Here is a 12134-nt window from a genome sequence, read left to right as displayed (position 1 = left end):
AATTACTTAAACAAGAGGCCAAGAGTAGTGTATCTAAAACAAAAACAGAATTACCTGGAAAAACTCAGCAGGTCTGGCAGCATCGGTGGAGAAGAAAAGAGTCGACGTTTCGGGTCCACACGACCCTTCAACAGAACTGAAGTATAGTTAGGAGAGGGGTGAAATATAAGCTGGTTTAAGGTGGGGGCGGGGGGGAGAGAAGTTGAGGGTGGGGTGGTTGTAGGGACAAGCAAGCAGTGATAGGAGCAGATAATCAAAAGATGTCACAGACAAAAGGATCAAAGAGGTGTTGAAGGTGGTGATATTATCTAAGAAAAGTGCTAATTAAGAATGGATGGCAGGATACTCAAGGTACAGCTCTAGTGGGGGTGGGGTGGAAAGATTGACAAGGTATTAGTTGTAGATTTAAAAATAATGGAAATAGGTGGGAAAAGAAAAATCTATATAAATTATTGAAAACAAAAAAAAAGGGAGGGGGAGGAAACAGGGTGGGGATGGGGGGAGGGGGAGTTCAAGATCTAAAGTTGTTGAATTCAATTTTCAGCCCGGAAGGCTGTAAAGTGCCTAGTCGGAAGATGAGGTGCTGTTCCTCCAGTTTGCGTCGGGGTTCACTGGAACAATGCAGCAAGCCAAGGACAGACATGTGGGCAAGAGAGCAGGATGGAGTGTTAAAATGGCAAGCGACAGGGAGGTTTGGGTCTTTCTTGCGGACAAACCACAGGTGTTCTGCAAAGCGGTCGCCCAGTTTGCGTTTGGTCTCTCCAATGTAGAGGAGACCGCATTGGGAGCAACGAATGCAGTAGACTAAGTTAGGGGAAATGCAAGTGAAATGCTGCTTCACTTGAAAGGAGCGTTTGGGCCCTTGGACGATGAGGAGAGAGGAAGTGAAGGGGCAGGTGTTGCATCTTCTGCGTGGGCATGGGGAGGTGCCATAGGTGGGGGTTGAGGAGTAGGGGGTGATGGAGGAGTGGACCAGAGTGTCCCGGAGGGAACGATCCCTACGGAATGCAGCCAGGGGGGGTGAAGGGAAGATGTGTTTGGTGGTGGCATCATGCTGGTGTTGGCGGAAATGGCGGAGGATGATCCTTTGAATGCGGAGGCTGGTGGGGTGATAAGTGAGGACAAGGGGGACCCTATCACGTTTCTGGGAGGGAGGAGAAGGCGTGAGGGTGGATGCGCGGGAGATGGGCCGGACACAGTTGAGGACCCTGTCAGCGACCGTGGGTGGAAAACCTCAGTTAAGGAAGAAGGAGGACATGTCAGAGGAACTGTTTTTGAAGGTAGCGTCATCAGAACAGATGCGACGGAGGCGAAGGAACTGAGAGAATGAGTTGGAGTCCTTACAGGAAGCGGGGTGTGAGGAGCTGTAGTCGAGGTAGCTGTGGGAGTCGGTAGGCTTGTAATGGATATTGGTGGACAGTCTATCATCAGAAATTGAGACAGAGAGGTCAAGGAAGGGAAGAGAAGCATCAGAGATGGACCATGTGAAAATGATGGAGGGGTGGAGATTGGAAGCAAAATTAATATATTTTTCCAGGTCCCGACGAGAGCATGAAGCAGCACCGAAGTAATCATCGATGTACTGGAGAAAGAGTTGTGGGAGGGGGCCGGAGTAGGACTGGAACAAGGAATGTTCCACATACCCCATAAAGAGACAGGCATAGCTGGGGCCCATGCGGGTACCCATAGCCACACCTTTTATTTGGAGGAAGTGAGAGGAGTTAAAGGAGAAATTGTTCAGTGTGAGAACAAGTTCAGCCAGACAGAGGAGAGTAGTGGTGGATGGGGATTGTTCGGGCCTCTGTTCAAGGAGGAAGCTAAGGGCCCTCAGACCATCCTGGTGGGGGATGGAGGTGTAGAGGGATTGGACATCCATGGTGAAGAGGAAGCGGTTGGGGCCTGGGAACTGGAAATTGTTGATGTGACGTAAGGTGTCAGAGGAATCACGGATGTAGGTGGGAAGGGACTGGACAAGGGGAGAGAGAAGGGAGTCAAGATAATGAGAAATGAGTTCCGTGGGGCAGGAACAGGCTGACACGATCGGTCTGCCAGGACAGTTCCGTTTGTGGATTTTGGGTAGGAGGTAGAAGCGGGCTGTCCGAGGTTGGGCGACTATCAGGTTGGAAGCTGTGGGAGGAAGATCTCCAGAGGAGATGAGGTCAGTGACAGTCCTGGAAACAATGGCTTGATGTTCCGTGGTGGGGTCATGGTCCAGGGAGAGGTAGGAGGAAGTGTCTGCGAGTTGACACTCAGCCTCCGCGAGGTAGAGGTCAGTGCGCCAGACAACAACAGCACCACCCTTGTCAGCGGGTTTGATGATAATGTTGGGGTTGGACCTGAGAGAACAGAGTGCAGTAAGTTCAGAGAGAGACAGATTAGAATGGGTGAGAGGAGCAGAGAAATTGAGACGGCTAATATCACGCCGACAGTTCTCAATGAAAAGATCAAGAGAAGGTAAGAATCCAGAGGGAGGGGTCCAGGTGGAGGGAGAATATTGGAGGTGGGTAAAAGGATCAGTTGAACGGGGAGAGGACTCCTGCCCAAAGAAGTGAGCACGGAGACGAAGACGGCGGAAGAAGAGTTCAGCATCGTGCCGAGCCTGAAATTCATTGAGATGAGGGTGTAAGGGTATGAAACTAAGTCCTTTGCTGAGCACTGAACGTTCAGCATCGGAGAGGGGAAGATCAGGGGGTATAGTGAATACACGGCTGGGGCTGGGATTGGAAGATGGGGTGGGGACGGAAGGACAAGCAGGGGTGGAGGGTCCCAGATGGGTGTTGGTGTCGATGAGTTGTTGGAGCTTGCGTTCCTTAGCACTTGAGAGAAAGACAAAAAGTTTCTTGTTGAGGCGTCGGATGAGGCGAGGAATAAAATGAAACTGGGGGCACGCGCAGCTTTGAAAAAGGGTGCGGCGGTGCTGCTGGAGGGAGAGGTCGAGTGTGTTCATATGGCGGCGCATGGCACTGAGTGTGGATCTCAGAATGCGACGGGAACAGCAGTCCGAGAAACGTTTTATGTCCCGGAGATACCTGTAATCCTGGGTGGGTTCGAAACAAGAGGGATGGAATTTCAGTTGAAATCCACGTGGGGTGAGTCGGAGACGGAGACAGTCACTGAGAAAGGAAATATGGCTGTGAAAGCGGGTTTTAGTAAACACCTTGTCAAACACCAGGAGAGAAATGGAAAGCAATGAAGCTGCACAAGGCAGAAGAGACAGACGGAAATCCTATCGGAGAACAGAGCAATACTTCTTCAAGGAAGGCATTTCTTGAAGAGCAGTGGCAGTCAATTAAACACAGAGATAAAAACAAAAAACTACTGCGGATGCTGGAAATCCAAAACAAAAACAGAATTACCTGGAAAGTTTGCTGATGATAAAAAGCTAGGTGGGAAAGTAAGCTGTGAGTGGGACACAAAAAGGCTGCAAAGAGAATAGGACGGGTTAAGTGAGTGGGCAATATAGGAACATAAGAAATAGATGCCGGTATAGACTCTTCAAGCCTGCTCTACCATTCAGTCCAATCATGGCTGATCTTAGGCTTCCACTCCACTTTCCCACATGCTCCCCATATTTCTTGATTCCCGAAGAGACCAAATATCTGTCTATCTTAGCCTTAAATATATTCAACAATGGAGCATCTACAACCCTCTGGGGTAGAGAATTCCAAAGGTTTACAATCCTTTGAGTGGAATTGCAGTGCCAGTATTTTCACACTGGGCCGTAACTTCCGAGCTCCCCAGCATTGGATTTGGGGGGGTTACCCCAAAGATGCGCTGGGGATTCCCTCTCGGAGGTTCCCTAATGAGGGTTTGCTCAGGAGCTGCCCAGAAGCGCACACTTCCCCTGGACAATTGCCCTGCGCTGGGAACCATCCAAAAATGCGGTTCAAATCGCAAACTTTGGAAGGTTCGGACAGGGATATGCAAATGGTTCCTCTGAAAAAAATTAGAAGAATTAAAACCTCTTCTAACTTCTGGGTACCTATGGTAAAGACCCAGACGCACGGGACTGCGCTAATCAGAGGGTTGTGGGTTCATGTCCCACTCCCGGAAACCAAGAACTGTGATTGTACTCGAAAGAGTTGCAATCTGTGACTATTGATAACTCGAAAGAGTTTCCCGTGAAGAAGATCCCTAAGCGGGAGACTGAGAAACCTGACCAAGCACTGGCTTTGAAAGGAAATTTTTTTTAAAAAAAAACAACAAATCGCGCGGCAGCCGAATGGGCTTTTTTTTTTGCTAAAATTTAAAAATTTTTTAAAAAAATATATAATGGACGAATGAAAATCAACGAATGCAGGAAAATCCTGAGCGGACGACGATCGTCAAAGTGGTTGCAGTTGCCCGTGTTTCACACACTAGTATGTCAGTGTCGCTGCAGGCGCAGCGCTGCGGGAGTGCAGCTCTCCCCTCCTCGCCACTTGGCCCCGCCCCCTTCACACACACCGCACCCCCCCCCCCAAACAGGCTCAGAGCTCGAGCTGTCACTCAGTGACGGGGCAGCGCGCGCGCGCGAGCGAGTGAGCGAGCGGACGGCTCACGGCCCCGCCACAGGACCACCTATCATTTTAAATATTTATCACCATTTGTCGGATGCCCCCGCCCCTCTCCCCTCCCCTCCCTCGAGTCGGAGGCGGGATGCCATCATTTTAAAAAAAAACGCCGAGCGAGTGAGCGAGGGAGGTAACGCGCGGAGCTCCCATCCTGCCTTTCAGCGGGCTTGCGTAGGAATCGCAGCCGGCAGCCTGCGCCTAGGCCCTGGGTCACCCCCCCCCCCCCCCCCCCTCCCTTTGACGCTTGATAACTAAGGAGGGTTTTTTTTTTAAAAAAAAGTAAAGGAACAACTTCAAATCAAAAGTCCACCCCCCTTTGCATGAAGAAGAAGAAGCAGCAGAAACAGCAGCAGCCGATAGAACACATTTATCGGACAGAAAGCTGAGGAACAAATTTATTTTTATTTTTAAAAAAAAAAGTTGAATTTGAAATAAATCATGGAGGGACATCAAAAGGGTGAGGCTTCAGGTCCCTCTCGAGTCAAGGAGAAGTCCAGTAAGATGAAGAAGAGCCTGGAAGAAGGAGAAAAGAAGTCCAAATTTGTGAGTCTCTCGTTTTAACTTTGAATTCCTCTTACTTGAGATGGGAGTAAAATCTAGAAGGTTGTTTTTTTTTTCCCCCCTCTCTCTCTCTCCCTGACTATTCCTCACCTTTATTGAAGCAGCTCCCTTACCTGTCTGTGCAGGTACTCTGAGCCCCCCCCCCCCCTTTTCTAATAAGCCTTAAGGTGTTTTTAAAAATACACGAGCCAGACTTGGTGCTGTTAGTAGACATTTTCTCTCATCAATCTTTTTTTCTTTCCACATCTACACCCTAAAGTCAAGGAAGTGTAGGTTGTTACGGCACCATTGTGTTGGCGCTCTTGCTGCCCTAGATTTCGGTCGGAGATTACTGGCAGCTCTGGTTAAGCTCTGGTGTGTTGCTCGCACTAGATGCTACTGACTTCCCATTTCATGCAGGAGAAAAGTCGCTTTCTTTTACGCCCCTTGGCACATTTCTGCTCAGTATCTCATTTGTAGGGCATGCAATTCTTGACTTGAGTTGCTCAAGAACCCTTCCCCACAGTCATTGTTCACCTCAAAGTTTAAAACTCCAGCAGTCGTTGTACCAGGTCACTTCAAATTAACAAGCAGAAAGCTGTTGGTCAGGCATTTTGCGTGTTGATTTAAATGTAGGGGAGTTTTGGTTTTCTTGACTTTTTATTTTTTTAAAAAAAAAGTTCTTTAAAACTTACCGAAGCTGTTTTATAGCTGTTCAGTGTACTCCAGCCAAATTTAAAGGTCATGGGTGTTTTGATTATTTTAGCATGTTTGACAGCTGTGTGACTTTGTGAGAGACAGGTACAGCAGTAAGGTGTAATGAAGGTGGTGTGCAGCCAGTTGTTCATTCTGCTACATAGATGTGTGACCAGTTGTTTGTTACACTGTGATATATCACAGGAGATTTTTTTAATGTTAAGTCAAATCTTTTGAGGACTGTCATTACTGTTCATGGATTTTGCTCAATAAAATTGTCCATTGAGGCAAATATAGATTAATGCTTTTTACTATAGATATCTCTTCATATTTTGTCTAATTAAAAAAAACATTGCAAATGTTACATTATGCTTGTGTGTGTATATGGACATTTTCACAACAAAATTTCATCATTTGTATTCATGAGCCTGTTGCTTTTGATAGATTTCATTGAAGTTTACCTTCACACCACAGCCCTCAGCCTCCTGTTCCTCTAATTATCAGTCGTACTATTGTTTTAATGGTCTTTTGTGATAGTTGTCTCGGACTACGTAATGGGTTATTCATCTTGTTGCTTTTTGTGTGTTCTTGCTGTGCTTGGACTGGCTGCCACATTTGCTTACAAAAACATTAATGACTGTTTCAGAATAAATTTGTTTATGAAGCACTTTTAGAACCAAGGATGTAAAAGGCACTTTATAAATGTAAAGCGCCATATCTTGGAAAGCTTGATGAGTCACATGGAATATTATTTCCATTGAAATTATCTCAAATTCTATCAAATTTCAAATTTGCAATTCATGTGACCTAATATTAGCTTTATTATATTATAGCAAAGCCTTTCAATAACCTCTTCCTTGTGGGTGCCTGCAGTGGCTCAGTGCATTTGCATCTTTAAATCAGAGGGTTGTGGGTTCAAGCCTCAATCCTGAGACTTGAGCACAATAACCAAGGCTGACAAGTCAGGCCAGTATTGAGGGAGTTCTGCACCGTCGAAGGTGCCGTCTTTCAGAGAAGATGTTAAACCGAGGCCCTGTCTGCCCTCTTGGGTGGATGTAAAAGATCCTGTGGCACTATTTTTGAGAAGAGCAGGGCAGTTCTCCCTGGTATCCAGGTCAACATTATCCCTCAATCAACATTACTGACCAGATAATCTGTTTTGAATAGCACATTGCTGTTTATGGGAGCTTGCTGTGCTCAAATTGGCTGCCATGTTCCCTGCATTACAACCAGTGGCTACATTTACAAATTACTTGCTTGGCTGTAAAGCACTTCAGGAAATCCTGAAGTTGTGAAAGATGCTATATAAATCTAGCACATTACAAGCCTACCGACTCCCACAGCTACCTCGACTACAGCTCCTCACACCCCGCTTCCTGTAAGGACTGCATCTCATTCTCTCAGTTCCTTCGCCTCCGTCGCATCTGTTCTGATGATGCCACTTTCCAAAACAGTTCCTCTGACATGTCTTCCTTCTTCCTTAACCGAGGTTTTCCACCCATGGTGGTTGACAGGGCCCTCAACCGTGTCCGGCCCATCTCCCGCACATCCGCCCTCACACTTTCCTCTCCCTCCTAGAACCATGATAGGGTCCCCCTTGTCCTCACTTATCACCCGACCAGCCTCTGCATTCAAAGGATCATCCTCCGCCATTTCTGCCAACCACAGCATGATGCCACCACCAAACACATCTCCCCTTCACCCCCCTGCGGCAATCCACAGGGATCGTTCCCTGTGGGACACCCTGGTCCACCCCTCCATCATCCCCTACACCTCAACCCCTTCCCACGGCACCTTCCCACGCAACCGCAGAAGGTGCAACACCCGCCCCTTTACTTCCTTCCTCCTCACCGTCAAAGGGCCCAAACACTCCTTTCAAGTGAAGCAGCATTTCACTTGCACTTTCCTCAATTTAGACTACTGCATTTGCTGCTCCCAATGCGGTTTCCTCTACATTGGAGAGACCAAACGCAGATTGGGTGACTGCTTTGCAGAACACCTTCGGTCTATCCGCAAGCATGACCCAGACCTCCCTGTCGCTTGCCATTTCAAAATACCACCCTGCTCTCATGCCCACATGTCCATCCTTGGCCTGCTGCAATGTTCCAGTGAAGCTCAACGCAAACTGGAGGAACAGCACCTCATCTTCTGACTAAGCACTTTATAGCCTGCCGGACTTAACATTGAGTTCAACAACTTCTGATCATGAACTCTCTCCTCCATTCCCACCCCATTTTCGATCCCCCTTTTTCCAATAATTTACATTTTTTAATATATTCCCACCTATTTCCATTATTTTTAAATGTATTTCCATCCATTGTTTCATCTCCATCTTTTAGCCTATTTCGATCCTTTTCCCCCCCACCCCACCCCCACTAGGGCCACCTGTCACTTGCTCGTCCTGCTTTCTACCCTTAATGTCACCATTAGCACATTCCTTAGCTAATATCACCACCGTCAACACCCCTTTGTCCTTTTGCCTATGACATCTTTGGCAATCTCTTCTTTGCCTCCACCTATCACTGGCCCTCTATCCAGCTCTACCTGTCCCACCCCCCTCAACCAGCTTATATTTCACCTCATTTCTATATTTCCTCAGTTCTGATGAAGAGTCTTACGGACTCAATGTTAACTGTATTCCTCTCTGCAGATGCTGTCAGACCTGCTGAGTTTTTCCAGCTATTTTTATTTTTGTTTCAGATTTCCAGCATCCGCAGTATTTTGCTTTTATATAAATCTAGCGTTGTGCTATGTTGACGACATTTAATTTTGCAAATGGCATGTTCATCTTGTACAGTTTTAGAGTGTGGAATTCTTGGGGAATGCCCTTGTGAATGTGGCACTTCAAAACATTATGCAAAACCATTGAACCGTTAAATAAATCATGGATGTTAGCAAGATGCATGCAGATAAGGTACAAGTTTCTATGTAACTGGTGTCTTGGACAGCAACAGTATTTGAAAGCTGAATAATACATTTTTCAGGCTATACTTTGAGTGCTTTACAGTACGCAGCTCAGAGGCACAATTGTCGTCCTTGGCAATGACAGAAGGACTTAATTATTGGATTTATTTCACATTCTCTGTATCTAATTTTTCTGCGGATATTTCATTTGCAAGATATCCGGTTTGAAAAAGTTGAATGATTAAGACAATTTTTTTTAATGCTTTCAATAAGTTGGATTGATTTCTGCACAGAAAGTCTATGCAGCATGGGTTTCTGTGCATTTTCAAGTGGAAGTAATAGTCAAGATGAGAGAGAATACTTGAAGCATTTGCCATATTTCAAATAATATAAAGTTTTGAGACCAGTACTAATCTTGAGTTTTTCAAGCATGTTATTACGATCTGGAATGCACTACTTGAGGTGGTGCAAGCAGCTTCAATAGTGATTTTCCAAAATAGAATTGGATATATAGACGAAAAGGAGAAATTGGGGTCAAGAGCACAAGGTTGAACAGGAATAATTGGGCATCTCTTCCAAAGAGCCAGCAGACACAGTGGGCCGAATTCTTAGAGTTGATAGTTTTTTTACACTCTCCTTTTCCTGTATATCTGTTGGGAGCAAGTTTCTATTCAAGTTTCTTTTCAAACTACAGCTTCAAGCTTATTGCAAACTTGAGTTTACTAACCTTCCAGTACACGGTAGCAATGCTATTTTTTATTTGTTTATGTGATGTGCGGCTAGGCCAGCATTTATTACCCATCCCTGATTGCCCTTGAGCAGGTGGTGGTGAGCCACCTTCCGCTCAGTGATTTGTTGGGTCTTTCAGAGGGCAATTCAGAGTCAACCACATTGCTGTGCTGTGGATCTGGAATCACATGTACGTCATACTGGATAAGGTTGGAAGATTTCTTTCCCTGAAGGACATTAGTGAATCCTGTGGGTTTTTATTACAATCCAGTAGTTTCATGATCACTATTAGTATGACTAACGTTTTACTCCAGATTTATGAATTGAATTTAAATTCCTCCAGCTGCTGCGGTGGGAGCTGAACTTCTGTCTTCAGATGGTTAGTCTAGGCCTCTGGGTAACTAGTCTGGTAATATTACCACTATGCTACCGTTACCACCCTTGCCATGGTGATGCGGTCTAAGCTGCCATTTGTCAGCTGTGTATAGACTTCTTTGGAGGAGAAAGTGGAGATAAGCTGAGGTCAAATTAGCAACAAGAGTTCAAAAAAAAATCATGATAGCCCTTTTGGAAATCTTGTATGTGAGCTGGGTAGTATGGTTCCTTTGTAGAACCCGAGGGGTAAATCCGTTATGGGAAAAGTTGTGATCCTTCCATGGTTTAAGTGAAATGTCCTATTTTGAAGCATAGTTCTAGGTGAACACAGTATGAAGCTCAATGTAAACTGAAGGGACAATACCTCATCTTTCTATCAGGCACTTTGCAGGTGTACAGTAAAAGTGGAGAGCGTTGTTTACCATTGAAACATTTCTGCATTAGCCCATTCTTCCAGAGTCCACACCACAAATGAAAACTGAGCTGCTTGTTGACTTGCAGTGTGGAAATAGAGAAGTTGTTGTCAGAGGGCTAATCCTACACACAGTGCAATTGGACTGAAATTCAGCTGTGTGTCATTAGTGTATAAAACCTGAAACCTATTCATGAAGTTATTTTCTATTTTTAATGGAATTTTTTGAAATAGTCTTAACACCTGTGTGAAAATTTTCAGTTGGAGGAATTTATCTGCCAGTATTCTACTGTGGAAGAGGACTTGTGGCGCATAGTGGGTAGCGTCCCTGCCTCTGAGCCAGAAGCTCCGGGTTTGAGTTCCACTCCAGGACTTGGCCACGGAAAGTGCGTTCACACTGTGGTCAAGCAGGTTGATTGTCAACCTGAAAATCCTTCCAATATGCCCAAGGCAGGTAGTAAGAGTGGGAGAGTCTCCTGGTCCGCCATGCTTGATGCAGAGTGGCACCTCTTGAGCTGTAGCTTCTGGCTTCAGGCTAGTGACCTGTTCCTGAAGAAACTAGCTATGGAAAACTGATGTAAGCATGCACTTAGACGAGTTCCTGCATCTAAAGATGCTTGAAGTAGAAAAAGTCTCTTTCCTGCTGTGTGATTAGTACCAGCGATTTCCTGCTGTTTTTTAATGGGGGAAGACAGTAAATAGGTGGCCAGCAAATTGACTATTTCTCTGTAGTAATTGATCAACAATTGTCATGCTTAATGGAATCATCTGGTTAAGCAAGTCTTAACATCCAGAATCACTGTGATTTGCCTTTGTGAACTCTGCTGCATTGAAAGTTGTCAATTCATTACTAAATGTACTTCATAGTACTGTATTTGTTTCTGGTTGATACCAGCTCTACAAGTTGGAAGTATTTGTTGGCCATTGCCGATGTTAGTGTTGCTCTGATTGACATGCTTACTGGGAAAACTTGATTTTCAGCATTGTAGAACAGCTGCTTGTTGAATTATGTAGAGCAATAATTTTTTGTGGAATGCTGGAAATGTGACTTGTTTTGATTTTTTAAATGCTACACTTTCTTTACAGCTGACATTTTAAATGATTTCCCCTGCTTGGGCACTGTCTTCCTTTCAACATAACTCTCATCACCCTCCTCTCAAATTCCAACTGTCACCCTGATGACCTTGTAGACTATCGGCACATCGCCAACTTTTTTTTTACTTCCCCAAATTCCTTCGGTTTGTACACATTCCAGATCTATGCCCATCCCTCCTGGAATTCCCTTCTTGAATCACTCCGTTCAGAATTCCTGCTTCTGGAACACCACTGGAACTGTGAGAATCAAAGTCATGAATGGCATTCTCTGCAATCATGACTGTGGTGCATTATTTCTTCAGCCATCAACCAGGTCTTCCTCCTTCAGTCCCCTAATCCGTTATCTAACTTACTGGGAATGCCCTTACTTGATTCTCCTCTTAATCATCTAAGCATCACCTGATTGTCGCAAGTGTTCTCTTCCCATCTTTGTATCATCTTGAATATATCCTTGGTTCCCCCCAACCCTGGGAAGGAGGGATGGTCGGTCTAGAAATGGGTAAATTTCTTGTATGTGGATGTTAGTGGGTTTCCTGTGGTTATGGTCACAACAACATGTTGTTAGTCCTGCCACAATAACCCCTGTGAATCAGGCCCGAGGGGTTTTAAGTAGCATCTTTTATATACATTGACTAATAACAATATTGTTGTTGTGCAGAGGATTACGTACGATATGTGGCATATAAATAGACTGGTTGGGCTGAATGGCCTATGCTGGTGTTTATGCACCACTTTAACCTTCTCCCATCTATGCTCATTTAAATCCGTCAATCATAACCCTCTGTTGCCTTCACCTCTACTTTGGGTAAAGAAGTTTCTTCTGAATTCAC

At 45.3% G+C, this 12134-nt stretch overlaps 1 protein-coding gene across 1 annotated transcript in view; it reads left to right on the top strand.

Moving 5' to 3' along the window:
* Positions 1 to 4471: 4471 nt before the first annotated feature.
* Positions 4472 to 12134, top strand: part of diaph1 (diaphanous related formin 1) — a 348897-nt gene continuing 341234 nt past the window's right edge. The window contains exon 1 of the mRNA XM_078551232.1: positions 4472 to 5096. Within this exon, the coding sequence (XP_078407358.1) occupies positions 4992 to 5096 (105 nt within the window). The 5' untranslated portion in view covers positions 4472 to 4991. The remainder of the gene's footprint in view (positions 5097 to 12134) is intronic.

Source organism: Cetorhinus maximus, chromosome 10, assembly GCF_964194155.1.
Source record: "Cetorhinus maximus chromosome 10, sCetMax3.hap1.1, whole genome shotgun sequence".
In the NCBI taxonomy this organism is placed as follows: domain Eukaryota; kingdom Metazoa; phylum Chordata; class Chondrichthyes; order Lamniformes; family Cetorhinidae; genus Cetorhinus; species Cetorhinus maximus.
This window is presented reverse-complemented; position numbering and strand designations above follow the sequence as displayed.